Source organism: Tachypleus tridentatus, chromosome 2, assembly GCF_004210375.1.
Source record: "Tachypleus tridentatus isolate NWPU-2018 chromosome 2, ASM421037v1, whole genome shotgun sequence".
NCBI classification, from domain to species: Eukaryota; Metazoa; Arthropoda; class Merostomata; order Xiphosura; family Limulidae; genus Tachypleus; species Tachypleus tridentatus.
The window spans coordinates 25198133-25216780 of NC_134826.1; the positions used below are offsets into that span (position 1 = coordinate 25198133).

Sequence of the window (18648 nt, forward strand, 5' to 3'; positions counted from 1 at the left end):
TATCTAGTGTAAACTTTCTGAATTTCAATTTTTGTAGTTGTAACATTATTTATCTGTAATTGATATGCAGTTGCTTGACCTTACCCTAAAGGGACTAAATACAAAAACTGCCTTTATTTCTTAACAACTAAAGCTACTTTACCTTTTTCAGTATAATTGAAGATTCTCATAGAAATGCTGTGACTTTTCATGAACAGATACTGATATTAAAAAAAATAGTTAATGGCTCCATCTATTTGTTGAAGTATTAATACATTAACGAAAAAATGGTTTCATAGATCTTAATTTTTTGTGATAGTTTTTCCATACTAAATATCATCTTAGTAGCCATATTTTTGAACCCTTTCCAAAATTCGATTCACTTTGTAAAGTAAGGAGTCTGAGAATGAACACAGCACTCAAAATGTGGCTTAACCAGCAACCTATAAAGTAAATTTATAACATTTTTGGATTTGTATTCAATACCTCTTTAGATACAACCTAAAATTCTATTTGCCATGTTAGTAGCAATATCACATTTGCTTTGATGGCTTAAAAGACTAAACAACCAGAACACAAAGATATTTTTCTTCCATAAAGTGTACTCACAATTTAAACTGTGATAAACTGCATGCATTATCTTGCATTTTTTTAAAATTAAAAGCCATCTACCATTTATTTTCATGAGTTACCAAAGAATTCCATTTCTCCTGTAAAGCAGCAACAAGTTTTTTACAATCAGCAACACCCATGACATTAATATCATCAGCAAACTTATTAATGTATGGATCACTCTGTCTTCTATGTCACTGAGGTAAATAAAAAAAACAAAAGTCCTAACTTAGCTCTTAGGTACCCCACTTGTGACATTAATCCAGCTTTACCAAATTCTATTTATAAAGACCCCCTCCTCTCTTCCATCCACCACTTTTCTAACCATTTAGACAACTTTAAACTTTAATTCCCACACCTGTAGAGATATTTTGTTTTTAAGATTGAACCTCCTTGAAAATGTTTTGTGAACAAGCAAGTTTTAGTACGTTATATACAAATGAAGAAAATTGACTAGTTTAGCTTTGAAAATCATACTGTTTTGAAAAGTTTATTTCAAAAATCTATTTAAATGTATTAAAGTATCTTTGTTTCAGATAGCATCTAGTTTTGAAATCTTTTTTTCTTTTTATATTTAGAAATATCGATTTCAAAGAACTACACTATTCATCCCATGTGTAACTTACATCCACTACCCAAACCACTGCCAACAGAACTATCCTCAGATAGCAGTATTCTTACAGAGCAAAATCAATCAGAAATTGAAGCTCAAGGTGAAATTATAGTTCGGCCTACAAGTGATAGGAAGCAGGAACATAGAAATGAAAATGAAATTTTTCCACGGAAAGCTAAAGCACTATATCTATCAGGCAATGTTGAACTTCCTAAACATATATCACATTTTACTAATGTTGATCATGAACTTGATCTACCAGGTAGTGATGAAGCTAATGCACCTGTAACATTTCTACCATTGTCTGAATTTATGGCAATGAAAGGTACAGTATAGTCAAAACCATTATGTCTTTTTATTTTATGTAGACATTAACCAATGTTTCACATCATGTATAGAAGCTTAGCAATGCAATTAATGTGGTTCCATAATAATATATTTGAAGGAACAGTACTTTATTCAAGTGAAATATTACTACTATGTCTTGCATTTCATTGAAAATCTGATCTTCCTTTGATTTTTTTTACTCATGGATTGATTGGCAGGCCATCCTGTTACTATGGGCAACAGACAAAGTAATGTCATTTTGATCCTGTTGTGGGCTAATAAGACCTAAACTCAGGTTTTTAGCTTTTCTTTGATAGCTGCATTAAATCATCTCTCCCACTTTTCCCCTAGTGAATCAATACTGTGATTTCTTATTAGACGTGTTCTGGCTGATATTTTTCACCATTTATATGAAAAGTCTCTCAGTTAATTATATCTTGTAAAGAAATTCTCGTTATACTGTTGATTATTCTGCAGTTATTATTTTGCTGCATATTTTCATTAAATTCATTGGCATACAGGCTATTCTAAGTTTGTTTTTCTGAGCTCTTGAACTATCTACATTAAAAAATATTCAAACAGCTTTCATTTTGAAGTAAATGATATTTGTTTCTGAAGTACGGCAATTTGATATATATTAAAGTACCAATAACTTTCAAAGTATTTTCTTATCTTTGGTGCTGTAACAAATTTTTTCTGTATCCTGAAACAGAATTTTGTTTGTCTAAGAGCTTTTTATACTATTTTTAATGTTAATTCTGTTTTACTCATACTGATTAAGTTGCTAGTAGATTTTCGTATGATTTACCTTAATCTCTTCCATTTGCTTAGGCTAATTTTTAATATAACTCATTTGAAAAGCTATTTAGGTGGGGGATCTCATCTTGTCTTCTTAGAGTCCTGTCAAGTGAGACCTTGGTTGTTGTCAACTGATTGTTAGTGGTCTCATTGCAATTTGTATCTTTTAGCTCTGTAGGTTTTCTAACACTTATCGTACATTTGTTCTACTACTCGTATTTTTACTTATCACTATACAGGCTTCCACTAATCAGGAAATAAGTTTCTATGATTGATTTTTACCACAACTTTTCAGTGCACTTGTACATCGATTGCTTCACTCTAGAACCTTAAGTGTTCCCTATTTATATTTAATATTGCATTTGCAGTCCTTCTTAAAAGGAAATCACTTAATTAAAGATTGAATATTATTTTCTTACAACACTTTAAGTTTTTGGTAGATTATTATTGTACCAAAAAATTGGAAATTATGCAATTTGTACTAAGTAAAATGTAGGCTTAATGCTCAATTTTTGAGCTAGAGCATTTTAAAGTTTATATACTTTAAACTTATTGAGCAAGTAGTTGTTTTTGAAGCTTTTAAATTATTAAGCAGCTAATTATTTTTATTCTTGAAGTAAATTATTACAACCTTAAAGAACCAGTAGAATGTACCAATCATTGTGACTGAATCTTATTAATTCATTTCTAAACACAGGATGTATATTAGAGGCTTATTTCTTTGTAAAACAATCTATTTTCAAATAATTTTTGTGTTGTGTGTGTATATATACAAGTTCAACGAACCTTTCATCTGCTAGTTAAGAATTTTTATTCTTACAAAAATACTATTTTTAGTTTATCTTCTTTTATATGAAATTCAATTTTTTATTCAGATCAATCCCATTTGTCATGTCCACATTGCCTGATGAACTTACCAGCAAATTTCTCAAAGATATATTGCAGTTCTGCTTTTGGTAAGTTTAATTTTTATGTGAAAAAAAAAATTGCATTTTCTGCATTTGTATCTTCCTTTTATGTTTGTTTTTTATCACTTTTAAATCAAAAATATATATTTCATAATAAAAACACAATCAGCACTTCATTATTTCTTATTTTTATGTAGCCTTCCTTGTTTTCTCACCTTCTTCTGGTAATGAAAGCTTAAGAATTTTTCGCGATTTGAATCCTACCTTTTCAAAGCCAGAGAATCTGGAAGGCTTTGCAGATATTGAAATATCTAGAGACTGTGAATGTGCTCCTCTAAGAAATGGTAAGAATTATACTAAAGATGACTTTATACAGTTGGTAAATATTCATGTGTACTTTATTTTCGTTCTTCTTTTCTAACTTGCAATCTGAGGGTCGTGAGTTCAAATCCCCATCCTGTCACGTTCACCCTTTCAGCCATGAGAGTGGTATAATGTAACAACCAGTCCCATTATTTGTTGGTAAAACAGTAACCTAAGGTTTGGTGCTGGGTGATGAAGACTAGTTTACACTGCTGCTAAATTAGGGACAGCTAGTACAGATAGTTCTCATGTAGCTTTGCACAAAATTCAAAACCAAACAGTCTTTTCTGAGATAACTGGATATTTAAGACATCTCTCATTTATAAAATAAGCATTAAAAGAATTTTGGGAAAGATTCCATTCTTAGTCCTAATTGTCATCTAAAAGTAATCGTGGATAATGTATGTGATAATAGCCCCAAAATGTGTCGGAGATATCTCGTCTATCAGACAAAATCCAAATGCTGATATTAAACTCGTCAGGAAACATTAAAAATCAATTGCAGCCAGTTGTGGAAAGGCAGTTACCCTTAAAAGTTTTTATAGTTTCTAAAGTAGAAAGGAAACCACCCTAAAACTTGTGCTGTATGAAACTCCCAACTTCTGTCCTCACAAAAGAGATTAAATAATAATAGAAGGTAAAGCAAAACAGAATCTTTTCAATGAAAGAAGGGAATAACATTCAATAGTGTTATTCTGTGTATGATGTTAAAAGGTATCTTTATATCTCAGCTGAAAAATTTGTAATAGTTTGTAATACTATTAATTCTTTAATTAATAATGTTTTATTATTCATGAATAAACTGAAAAATAATGGTTGGAAATATTAGCAGTTGAATTAAATTTTTACATTGTTTTATAATAAATATAAAAATATTTAAAAAATAAACTATTGATTTGGAAAATACTAAACTGACAATTATAATTAATTCAGTATACTAGAATGGAAAGACTAACTTCAAGCTATCCAATATTATGCTTGAATAAATTTTCAAGAGAAAGGGAGAAGCTTTTTGAATGTAAGAACTGTTAAAATATGGTTTGTAGTTCTGTATAAGATCATTTATTTTTATTTAATTTATTTTGTGAGAGAAGAGGTTGGGAGTTTCATATAGTAGAAAATTTAGGCTGTTTTTATTTTTCTTTAGGAATTATATCAACTTTTAAGGGTAAATGCTTTCTCATAAAACGTTGCAGGCAGTAGGAGTTGAGATATTCTTGGTGTAAACTTTATACCTTTAAGTGACTTTTCATGTTTGCTGACTTGTGTAGCATCAACATTAGGAATTTGTATGACAGATGAGATATCCCTGTTGCATTTGGGAGCTATACCACCACAGACATCATCTGCTATGACCTTAAGGTGTCAACTAGATTGACAAAGTAATTTTATCAAAATGTTTTTAATGCTAATTTTATATTAAATTCATTATTGTTTTATGGTGCTAATTTTAATTTGCTGTTAACAACTAATGTAATTAATAATATTGAAGTTATTTCATTATATATATGTATTGACAACAATGAAAAGAAAATCTTTTGTTAAGAAATTGAATAGAGATTATGTGTAACTGTGAATTTCATCTTTCTGTTCTTTAACAGGCCCAAGTCCATTGTTGGTGATGGGAAATCTAGAATTTTTGTGGACATCATCTGGCTCTAAACATCATTTAACTCTTAGAGATGGTGTTTACATCATAAAATTGTCCTCAAACTTTGATGAAACACAAGGTTTTAAAGATATCCAACTTCTTTGCATGAATAAGGACCCATGATTTTAAAAAAGTTTATCGGTTCTTTTCTACCATAAATACTTTATTGCTATGTGAGATTTTATGTTCACATTGTTCAAGTATGCACTGACTGTTAAGACTGTAATATACTTATGTGTTAACTGTTTACAGAGTGTGCAAGGGGTAATGGTTTTCACAATATCATTTATGATAAAAAGAATTTATATACATATATATGTATATATATGTGTGTTTTCACAGAATATTTCAAATAGTTACAAAGCTGAAGATAATATGTGGAAATAAAATAACATTAATTTCTCTCTAAATCAAACTGAATTTATTATAGACGTTATTTGTAATGACAGCAAGTTCTGTAATACAGTGAATTTTGTATACTATCTGATACTTCTGCTAAAAATCATGACTGTTGCTTGAAATGCTGTAATACAATACTTTTTAGTTTGAAAGTAATTGACTTATTTTTATTCTTTTATTATTTTAGATTCCTATTAAAAGAAATTCCACTTTGAATAAAAGTTAGTTTTTTTCAACATTTTAAATTGAGAATCATATATTCAGGTGAAATGTGAGAAGTTCTGTTTTTGTCTTCCCAAAATTTTATTATATATGTATTTTTGATGGGAAGCAAACACAGAAGTTAAGTTCCTATGTGTAATGCATAGTAAAAATTACTAGCTTCTTTTTAAACCAATTTTGATGTTAGTTTTCATTATCAATTTAAAATTGACTGAAATTTCCTGCAGAGTAGTATGTGATTGTTTCTAAAAGTTTTTACTTTTATTTAACTATGTAGGAATATAGAAATAAATAGTGTGTTGTATAAGATATTCAAGTTTTTACATCAAGAAAAAGATGTTTGATCCATGGTAGTAAAAGGTAGAAGCAAAATCAGGTAACCAGGCAGTTTCTATTAAAAACCAGTTTTGTAGTTGGAGTTATTTTTCAGGTGTTTTGTATCCAGATCAGTGTGTTTAGCTCCTTCTTTTGGTAGGTTTTTTTTATTTAGTGACAGATTTTTGTTACCCGTGCAAAAATATTTACCACTTCTTACTTTTTTTAGTTAAATTTTGTTTGATAATTTTATATTTTATGTTTTTGTATCAGTAACAGTCTAAGCAGTTTATGTAACTAGTGATTCATATGTATGTGGTCACATATGAGCTAGAACTTAGTTATTAGGTCACACCTTTTTCTTTAAATAAAGTAAATTTCTACAGGTTTTGCAAGTAATACCTCTGGACTTTATGGACATTCTACATTTTCTATTTATAGAGAATTCTGAATATAGGTTTGTTATATCTGCAAATTTAGAAAAAAACTCCCAGTCTTTTGTGTTTTTCGACCAAGCCTGAAAGTCCTTTGTTTCATGCAGTCACATGTGTTATTTTATATAAGAAATGTTTGAGATAAATCTCTAACTATATAGTTATTTTATTATCTCCTTTGTTTACTAGTAGACTGATTCATATTTGTGGTGATAAGAACTAGCTTGAGATATTAACTGTTAATATTGTTACAGCACAGGCTGTGCCGAACTGTTGTAGATGCAGATTTTCTTCTGAATATGTTTCAAAAACAATAAAATCATTCTTACACACCACTGTTTATTTTATTTCTCATAACACTGATGCTAAAGTTAAGCCACTAAAAAAAATATTTGTGTAAGAAAAAACTTAACTGCTGTGTATATACAAAATATTTGTATAAAGCAAGAAACAATATTAATAAAGTTGGGAAATGAAAACTGGTCGATGCTGTCAATGTTAAGTTTAATAAAACAGTTGGCACTGAAGTAAATTTGTTTCTTTGATATTTTTTAGCATTTTTGCTGTCAAATATAAACTTACATTACAGGATTTGAACACGTGCCATAATTGTGATACTTAGTAGGAAGTTGATGAGAGAAAAATTGATTCTGTGAATTGTGTGTTTTTAATGATGATATAAATTACAAATATATTTGACTGTTTTACAAAAGCCAATCAATGATGTCCCTTCAAGCTCCCAAATATAATCACTCCTTACTACTCATGCATTCGTCCAATTGTTTCTTAAACTCTGTTAAATTTTCTGTTTCCATCATCCTTGAAGGTAGCTCATGCCAAAAGTTAACCACCCTGTTTGAAAAGTAATACTGTCTAAACTGCATATGACTCCTGTGCTGCCAAAAATTTGAATTTATGACTCCTCATCTTATTGTTTTCACTGCTAAACGCAAAACTGTTTAATGGACATATATTATCAATATATCAAAATATATTGAGGTCTGTTAAACACCTCAATCACATCCCCTCTGACCCTTTTTCTCTATAAAAATAACAAGTTTAGAGATTTTAGTCTCCCCTTATAGGACAATCTCATCACCCCAAGTATCACTTTAGTATCTCTTTGCTGAACCTTTTCCAACAAGTCAGTATCCTTCTTGAGGAAAGACACCACAAACTGTACTTAATACTCCTTAAGTGAGGCCTTACAAGTTGTCTATATAGTGAAACCATAAATTGTATTGTATATTTATATATATGTTACCCAAAATTATATTAGCCTTATTGCTAGCTTCAATACAGTGTTTAGATGACTTAAGTAATTTATTGAAAGCAATATCAAAATCTTTTTCTTCAACCACATTATTTAATGTATTCCCATTTATATTGTAACAGTAATTTAAATTGTGAAAACCAAAATGCATCATTTCACATTTTGGGTAGTTAAACATTATCTGCTACATGTTGGTCCAATGCATCAAATTATCTAAATCTCCCCGAAAGTTTTCAACATCTCTGATAGAGTTAGCCACCCCAAAAAACTTAATGCCATCTGCAAATTTCAAAATTTTGTTAATCATTCCAGAGACAATATCATTAATATAAATAACAAATAGCAGAGGACACAACATAGAACCCTAAGGCACGCCACTTGTAACTGTGACCTAGTCATATCTAACTCCATATATCACTAGTCTCCAACTAATTTTCTGTCCACTTTAATAACATTTCACCCACACTCACAGATTTATTTTTGTAATAAGTCTTTTGTGAGGTACCTTAGTAAAAGCTTTCTGAAAATCAAGGTAAACCAAATCCGTTGTATTTCCTTCATCAACTCTTACAGTAACATCCTTCAAGAATGTCAGTAGATCTGTTAAACAAACCATTCCCTTTATGAAACTGTTCTTCCTCTTTGACACTATATTATTAGACACTGCAATGCATCTTTAATCACACTCTCTCAAACCTTTCCAATTACTGGCGTACAACTAACTAGTTTATAATTGATTGGACAATGCTTATTACTTCCTTTAAATATTGTACTGACATTAGCCAAATTCAAATCTTCTTAAAGTCTTCCATTATTCAGTGACTTATACAAATATTAGCTAGTGTCGAATATGCTCATTCTTTGAACAATTAAGGCATTATAATATAATGGGCAACCTTAGTGTGCTATATTTAAATTATTTTAAAATTCTAGGATAATATTTGTTTAGTCCAGAGGACTTAAACACTTTTTAGGTATCCCAACTTTTACAATTTAAGAACTTAAAGTGATATATTTTTACATCAGTATTTTATCCATACATTAAGTGATCTAGTTTAGGCATAATATTCGTATCTTCCTTTGTAAAAAACTGTAGAGAACATACAACTTAATAACTTTATAATCTTCTAATATTTCGAGATCAGCTCCTCACTATCAAATGTTTAGTGTTTACTTCAACGAAAATTTCGTTTAAACGACAAACGAATTAATATTGGATTGGAACCTTTATTTACACATAGTAGTCCAAATTATACAATACGAATATTTCATTGTAAAGGTTTTTTATGGTGAATTAAATTACAAATATATTTTGCTTTTATTAAACAAAAAAAAAATTATATAAAGTATATTATTGTCCAGCTCCCATACTTGTGATGGGTAGAGCACAAATAGTTTATTGTGTGTCTGTGTTTAACTACCATCAATTATTGTATAATTATATTCACGTTAAATCTGCATAAAGACATGATTTAGTGATTTATTCATATATGGTAGCGTTTACATTTATTTTATATAAACCAAACATCTGTACAAGTTAATTTGCAAAAAAAAAAGAGAAAAATTAAGCAAAATATATTTACATGTATGCTTATATTTCAGGGACGTACTTTGAGGTTGATTTTGAATTCATTATCAGACATGCGTTAAAATGTACAGCAGATATTCACTTCGTTGAGATTTTCAACTCGTGTTCTCCAACATCTATTGCAAATTATGCCAATTGGATGTGTTCATTATGTGTTTTAGTTAAAGATCCATGAAAAATATTGAGAAATCCCAAATTGAAATAAATCATAAACAATGTATCGGATCATTCATCACATGCTTATATGCCTAACAAATAAAATTTTATTAACGACAGCCAGGTCTGTCTATCAGTGGTTAGACGTATTTAAAGAAATAAGATTCAAAAAAAGTTTTTGGGTATCCACGACTATTCAACAAATGGTTGAATTACTTAAAATACACCAAACTCTTTACTACTAAAAAGTTATTAGATTCACATAAAATCATACTTTCAAGAAAACAATGCATTTACATATAATACGTCACCCAGATGCTTCATAAAACTACATAAAGCTTGGTTTCATTTTAAAATTTTATAATTAAATGGTAGTTTGCAGTGATCGTAAATATTACATGTTTGTGCCATGAACGTGAAATGTGATGTATGGTATGTAGAAGCTAAAAATAAAAATTGTCAGTTTTGAAGAAAAACAACAACATTGTTCCTGTATGTTTAAATTGATTGAACCAGTAGTCTTTGAACTCGACATAATTATTTAAATTCAAAAGCTTGTTTATTTGTTTGTTCTTAAATTTCGCATAAAGCTGCACGAGGGCTATCTGCGCTAGCCGTCCCTAATTATAGAGGGAAAACAGCTAGTCATCACCACCCACCGCCAACTCTTGGACGACTCTTTTAAAAAACAAATAGTGGTATTGACATTAGAACGCCCCCACGGCCGAAAGGGTGAGCATGTTTGATGTGACGGGGATTCAAACGCGCGACCCTCAGATTGCGAGTTATACACCTGGCCATGGCGAGCCAAATTGAAAAGCTTATTAAGTTGACAAGACGCAACCTCCAGCTAACTGTTTATTCAAACCACTAGAAATTTACAATTTGTAATAAAAAAAAAGGAACTATATATATCTGATCTTTAACATTCACGATATATAAATTTTTCATAAATTGTTGATCACATGGAATTCAAAATCACTTACCCATACTTTCATAAATCTTGGTAAATAAATAAAAAATTAAATAAAGAACTGGTAATGCTTACGCAAAACTAATTTTGGTACTTCCGACCTCTAATACTATGATCTGAAAGATCTATATTGTAAAATTATTTCTGTCTGAGAAAAAAAATCAAATTTCCTGGGGTCTGATGATGAGGGCAATTTACTTGCAACTCACGAGCCTCAAGATCGAAATCTGATAACAATATGCTCATTCTTTAAACAATTGGGGCGTTATAATGTAATGGACAATCCTAATGTTCCATGATAAAAGAGTTTGCTGTGGGTGCTTTTTTCCAATTCACTTTCTTCAGGTCGGCAACTCCAAATTAGGGACAGTGGTATAAAGCTTTAGTAACTTTGTCTTAAATAAAACAACTTCCCGATCAATGACCCCATGGAACTTTTACTAGATTTTTGGTCTTGCCCAAATTTCCAGGTCATCTAGAAGTGTAAGTTATATAATATATTGTAAATAGTTACACTAAAATGAAGAAACTCGACAGTGAAAGTCAGTCTTGTATCCGATGGCTAGATAACAAGCAAGGTACATCTTTAGGTGCTGATTGATGGAACATTGACGACGTTTCCCATATAAAGTATAATGGTGAACATTCCATACTACATTAGAGGCCTTTAGGCCATGTGTGTGAAGGGACCCATAAATGAATTGATGACTGGACATATACCAGGACGTAGAAGTTCGGATGAACGAGACAGAAAGAAGATGAATGGAGTATTTGCCGTCACCATTATAGTCCAAGAAAAGAAGATCAATCAAAGTATCAAAAGATGACATCTCGAACGTAAGTCTTCAGCAACTAAAGGAAGAACAGAACAATGATCCTTCACTGCAGAAACTTTAAGGCAGCACCAGAGAAAAAGACGAGCACAAGGTAAAGAGAAAAGGGACTTACAGAATATAGGACTAAAAGTTATATTGAGGAAGTTAAACAGGTCATAGTACCAAGAGAATACTGGACTCAAGTAATGAAGCTAGGTCATAACACAATTTGGGGAGGATAACTAGAAACAAGGAAGATGGCTGACAGAATCACCAGTATTTTGTATTGGTTGGAGGTCATTGGAGATGTAAGCAGATTCTACAAGTCATTTGACATCTGCCAAATAACAATGTCTGAAGGGAATGTAGCTAAGTTACTAGTGGATAAGATGCCTGTCATAGAAGAGCCGTCAAACAGAGCTCCTGTTTCTGACAAAGACAACCAGTATGTGGTGATAATAGTTGACTATGCAACTAGTTACGTAGAAGCTACAGTGCTGCTAAAGGTAGAGACAGAGAAAGTAGAAGAAGCCCCCAGGAAGTGTCTTGCAGATTGAGTTTTCCAAAAGAAGTCCAGTGTGAAGGAGGGACCCAGTTTATTTCAGAACTGATGTACAAGGTGTGCATACTGATCAGTATTATTAGGTAGTTCTATGTCATCCTGTACAGTCCTAGGTGTAATATACTTTTTGAAATAGTTAGTGGAGTCCTAAAAAGGGAATGCTGAGGAAGCTGTACCAAGACAGCTCACGTGACTGGGACAGGTACCTGTAGGCAGTATTATTTGTTTATCCAAAAGCCCTAAATGCAAGTACAGGATTTTCACCCTTCGAGATACTGTTTGGAAAATCAGTACGAGGTCTGATTCAGATATTGAAAGAGCTATGGGCAGGAGAAGAAGAGTGAAAAGTGAGGAACACATTTTAGTATGCGTTAGACCTCATAAACCAATTGCAAGAAATCTGACAACCTGCTCAAGAGACAGTCAAAAGCAATTTTGTAACAAGGAGGCCAAGGACTGACGCTTTAAGGTTGGACAGAACATCTGAGCTTTGCTACCTATAAAAAAAACAAACTCATCAAATGTTCTGAAAACAATAACTTCTTGGAAAAACCAATACATTGAAGATTTAAATACAGGTTGAAATTGAGCCACTTATTGAACTTTGTTTTACTAAATACATCTTTAAAAGTTATTCTCTTAAAAAGAAATTCAGTTACTGTGTAAGAACTATGTAGTTAAAGTGTCCAGTTTCTTTTGTGCATAGTTACTCACTATCATATATGAGTGGTTAATCATTTCCGATTTTGATTTTACAATGTAATATTTAATTTTTTTTATTTAAAGATGCAATTTTGTAGTAATTTTATGATATCATAAAATAAAACCAGTCGTGAATAGACTCACATTTAAAAGATTAATCACTTCAGTTACGTTTGTGATTTACTCTTAGAATCGTAAATATCTTTAAGTAATACAATTTTTTGTAATAGAGATGAATTGAAAAATGCCACTAGAAAATGCATTGAGGCTTAATAATCAGTGATGTCGAGAAAACCCACTTGTAGAGAAAAATATATATGTAAAAACCGCTCGTTTGGGTTGAGAAAATTTTTTTACGTAGAGGAGTGAACAACGTTTTGACCTTCTTCGGTCATCGTCAGGTTTACAAAGAAAGAAAGAGGTAACTGACCGGAAGCTGATCACATATTTGAAAGGGGTTTATGACACAAGTTGAAACACAAGCAATTAACATAGCATTACATCCACCACTATACTGGTACAGATATGTAGATGACACGGTTGCGGGATTCAAATCTACAGAACACATACTTAATTTTTTCAATCGCATTAACTCTATACATCCCAACATTAACTTCACATGTGAACAGGAAGAAAGCAATCAAATATCATTTCTTAGTCTCAAAATTACAAGAACCAATGCACAATTTAAAACAGAAATCTACCAAAATATCACCCATACTGGACTATACATTCCTTGGGACTCAGCACATGAAACAAAACAAAAACTCAACATACTAAAAAACCAAATAAACACAGCCATAAAACTATGCTCACTAGATAAAATTAACGATGAATTAGACAAAATAAAACAATACTTCATCAACATCAATAAGTTTCCTCCACAAACCGTAGAAAACATTATACGCACACAGCTAGACAAAAAGCAAAATCAACTAACAAAAGTAAATACATCTCACGAATCAAAAAGTCACGAAACCATATACTGCTGCATACCATATATTCCCGACATCAGCAGAAAAATAACCAACATTTGGCTTTGTTTGTTTGTTTGTTTGTTTTGGAATTTCGCACAAAGCTACTCGAGGGCTATCTGTGCTAGCCGTCCCTAATTTAGCAGTGTAAGACTAGAGGGAAGGCAGCTAGTCATCACCACCCACCGCCAACTCTTGGGCTACTCTTTTACCAACGAATAGTGGGATTGACCGTCACATTATACACCCCCACGGCTGGGAGGGCGAGCATGTTTAGCGCGACGCGGGCACGAACCCGCGATCCTCGGATTACGAGTCGCACGCCTTACGCGCTTGGCCATGCCAGGCCCCAACATTTGGCAAAAACTAGTAACAAAATATTACATTCCAGTTTATTCCAAATTTATTCAAAAACCAGGCAGAAAACTAAGGTCTATACTATGTAAAAACTACACTGACAAACACCACACCAACATTATTTATAAAATACAATGTGATAACTGCCACGACTTCTATATTGGAGAAACAAGTAGGAAAATGGAAACCAGATTCAAAGAACATAAAAAGTCACCTTCACACGTTTTCGAACACTGCAAGTCAAATAAACACAACATAACCATAGAAAACACTCAAATACTAAATAAAGAAACAAACGCAAAATTAAAGAAGCCTTACTTATACAACAACTTAAACCCAAAATAAACCAATACAAAGGAACACCTTTATGCCTATATTAAAAATAAAATGATAAATAATAATTATAGATAATATAAAATTATATATTCAAACATCTAAGCACACCCTCTACATTCCGACTTTAAGTTACCCAACCCCTTTCAAATATATGGTCAGTTTCCGGTCAGTTACCTCTTTCTTTCTTTGTAAACCTGACGATGACCGAAGAAGGTCACTGTTGTGACTCATTGTTCACTCCTCTACGTAAAAAAATTTTCTCAACCCAAACGAGCCGTTTTCACATATATATTGATTGGGTTTGATCTTTTCACTTAGGACTAGCTCTGCACTTCTACCTATTATCATTGCAGGAATAAATAACATATTCTCAGCGTGCCCCGAGGCCCGGCATCGCCAGGTGGGTTGAGGCACTCAACTCGTAATCTGAGGGTAGCTGGTTAGCATCCCCTTCGCGCCAAACGTGCTCGCCCTTTCAGCCTTGGGGGCGTTATAATGTAACGATCAATCCCACTATTCGTTGGTAAAAGAGTAGCCCAAGAGTTGGTGGTGGGTGGTGATGACTAGCTGCCTTCCTTCTAGTCTTATACTGCTAAATTAGGGACGGCTAGCACAGATAGCCCTCGAGTAGCTTTGTGCAAAATTCAAAAACAAACAAACAAACATTTTGCCCTTGCGGAAGACAAGAACCATAGTTTTATCATTATATATACACACACATATATGTACATATACACGAGACAAGTCATAATTTTGTCACTATATATACATGTATATACACATATAAGACAAGCCATAGTTTTGTCAGTATATATACATGTAAACACACGCGCACATATGTACATATACATAAAACGGGTCATAGTTTTGTCAGTATATGTACATGTATAGACAGACAAGTACATGTACATGTTTCTCAGTATATATACATGTATACACACACATATATGTGCATATACACAAGTCATAGTTTTGTCAATATATAAATACATGTACACACACATATAAAGCAAGCGTAAAAAATAAATAATATGAAATCAGATTTTCCTAAACATTTCTCATATACCACATTATAAACTTTCATGTCGACATAAACATAAAAGTCCGTGTTTATGTACAGTTTGTGTAATCTATATAAGTATTTTACAAATCTCTATAATTGCTCATTGACAGAATACCTATGAAGTGAAAACTATCACACTTTGTAGCAAACAAGGTCTAAAAATCCTTATTATTTCATTGATAAAACCTTTAATGAAATTTTTCAAAGTGAGGGCTGGTCAAATCTTAGTTTGTGAAAAGTTATTTAGACTGTGACAGAGAGTGGTTTTTTTTTTGTCAGGTTGCATATTTCCTTTTATTATTTTATTATTCATTTTTGTACAACCAGTTTTTGCTGTCACTTTGTCCAGAGTGTCTTGTCAACTGTACTTGTGCTATTGTATCACACTTTTCCTGTTTTTTTACCTTTGGCTATCTCTTTACCTTGTGGCTATTTAACTTTTCTATGGTTCTGAAGATGGCTATTTAGGTGTAGGTTGGGGTAAGTACTCTTTCTTTTCAAATATTCCGCCATTATATAGTGATTTTGCACCCAAAAAATACAAGAATTGCTACTTAGAGCTTTATATTTAGAGACAGCTCATTGATATTTTATCTCATTTATAATAGCTGAACCGCTCGTGAAGGTCATTCTTGTAACATTCAGTGTTGGTTAAGAAGGTAGACAATGCTTGGTATTGGCTAATGAAACAGTAACCCAGGCAACACATTGGCTACTGTATCCCGAACTGTGTACATTGCCCACAGATAAATACATTTCATCGTGACAGTTTGTAATTTGCACCCACGATTACTTCATTTTTATTTTCGACTGGGAAAATTTTCTTTTGTTTCAGTCATGTTTCCAATACGAGTGTATGTGGTGAAAACGTGAGAAGTCAAACAGACAATGAGCTAGAAGAAGGACATCACGATGTCTTTCTGCCGTTTGGGGTTTCACTGCTACAGGCGACAGGCGCTGGACATTCACAGTTGGAAGAAGTGTGCTCTATCATGAATATATACTTATTTTAGCTTCAACACTTTTCAGAAGTGTGAAGAAAAAGTTGGCAAGGTAAATATTCAGCATGTAAGAGTGTGCATGTGTTTCATTGGAATGAAATATATATGCATGTGTGTGTGTGTGTGTGTGTGTGTCATGCCATAGGAATTATATTTCAATATTTACAGCTCTTGTTTATATTATTTCGCCCATAAGCTAAACAGTGTAACTTTCTTGCTGATTTGATGAAGTTGGTTGCACAATATGAGTTTTTATTAATATTTTGTCTGGTTTAGGAACAGGCAGCTCTTTAAGTAACTTATAACAGCAAGTTGTGAAGAAAGACGTGTTACTATAGAAGCTGGCGATGTGAACATGGATGGAATTCCATATATTACTGTTGTTGATGGAGGGTAGAGTAAGAGATGCTATGGACACAGATCCACAGCCAACTGAGGAGTGGCAGCTATTATTGGTCGAAAGTCAAAAACACTATTGTTACTAAGTGTAAGAAATAAATTTTGTTTTGTATGTACAGCCTCAGAAATGTAAGGAGAAGAAATCAAACATACCTGTTACAGAAATTGGAACGAGTCTTCTAGTACAATGGAATGTGTGGTGTAGTTGTAGAAGGATTTGAAAAATCAGAAGAAATACACAACATCCGATATAAGAAAATGATTGGTGATGGTTATTCGTCTGTACGTGGAAACGTTATAGAGCGTGTGTCTTATGGAGGGAATGTAGAAAAGATGGAATGTGCTCATCGTGCTGCAAGACTATACACAAAAATTTTATTCAAAATAACAGGAGAAAGTGCAGAAAATTGCAAACACTTTAGCAAAAACAGAATATTGAGATTAAAACAAATGTATTCGTGGAGATATTCAGCATAATGCACAAAATAGTAATTCTGTAGAGGAACTGATGGAAGGTTTAAAGAATGCACCCTACCATACACTTTGTGATCATAGCAAGTGCAAATCATATTTCTACTTTCAAGAAATATAACTGATATCAAAAGAAACTATTTGAATAATTTATCTTATACAACTTTAAGCAGAAAAACGACTGCTGTTGATGCATTAGTCAGAAAGGCGCACTGGCTGATAAGTAATTCAACAAGCAACTTAGCAGAGACTTATACGCATCTTGAGAGAAGGTTTAATGGTGGCAAACAGATCTGTAGACCAAAACGAGAATCTTACAAAAGAAGAGCATATTCTGCAGGTTTGGCATTTCAACTGGCAGAGCATGGCATACTTTGGTCTGAAAATCCAGCACCACAAAAAAAACTCCATCTGCACTCTCAAAGAAATATACAGCTAAAATTCATACTCAAAGGATGATGGATCACAAAATACTTTTAGTTCTGAGGCAAAAAAGAAACATTGGATATCCAAGAACTTTCTATTTGTGGTAACGATGGAAAAAAGGATGATGGACCTCAGTCAGAAAAGCCTGATCTCCCAGAGTCAGACTTATTAGAACTGAAAAACGATTAGTTTTAAAAAAACTACAAGTTATAAAAAAACAAATTGAAATAGAAAAAATACAAGGTCAGTACAACAACTATTCATGGAGGACAGAAAGGAAACAACCACTTACAGCTTCCCACTTTGGAGAAATTTGCAAGATGAGAGATACCACATCATGTAGCTCCAAAGTGAAAACATTTTATAAGTTCTTTTTTACACCTACAATATAATATGGTAAAAGCAACGAAAGAAATGTCCCACTTGATTATTCCACTAAAACTGGAAACTAAATACATGAGTGTGGCCTATTTGTGGACATAGAGAATGGATACTTAGTAGCCTCCCCAGATGCCATTGTAGGTTCTGGTAGTCTTATTGAAGTCAAGTGACCAGTAAAAGCTAAGGGAATGTCTCATTTACAGGCTGCACTGCTATATATTTCTGTTGTACTCTACTTGATAATACTTTGAAACTGAGAGATTCACATAAATAATATTACCAAGAACAAGATCAACTTCATGTAGCTGGTAAAAAATTGTGATTTCATTAATTGGACACCTCTCAACATTAGTATCGAACGAATCCCTCGAGATGACAGTTTTTGAAATGAAGAAAAAATGCTTTCTAAACTGGATCGATTTTATTTTCAAGCCAGAAATAACAGATACAAGAATGATTTTACGAGAACCAAACTTGAAGCCAAAAGAAAGATGTATCATTTTGATACATACATTGCTGGCCAAAATATTAAGGCCAATGAACATAAAGA

General features: G+C 32.3%; 1 protein-coding gene and 1 pseudogene across 1 annotated transcript in view; both read left to right on the forward strand.

Annotated features, from left to right (window-relative positions):
• The window catches only part of LOC143245454 (pregnancy zone protein-like), a 131284-nt gene extending 124334 nt beyond the window's left edge, over nt 1-6950 (forward strand). Inside the window, exons 35-38 of the mRNA XM_076491817.1 lie at nt 1170-1529; nt 3205-3285; nt 3435-3581; nt 5202-6950. Of these exons, the coding sequence (XP_076347932.1) occupies nt 1170-1529; nt 3205-3285; nt 3435-3581; nt 5202-5374 (761 nt within the window). The 3' untranslated portion in view covers nt 5375-6950. The remainder of the gene's footprint in view (nt 1-1169; nt 1530-3204; nt 3286-3434; nt 3582-5201) is intronic.
• Nucleotides 6951-16332: 9382 nt separating this feature from the next.
• Nucleotides 16333-18268, forward strand: LOC143245455 (uncharacterized; annotated as a pseudogene).
• Nucleotides 18269-18648: the final 380 nt, after the last annotated feature.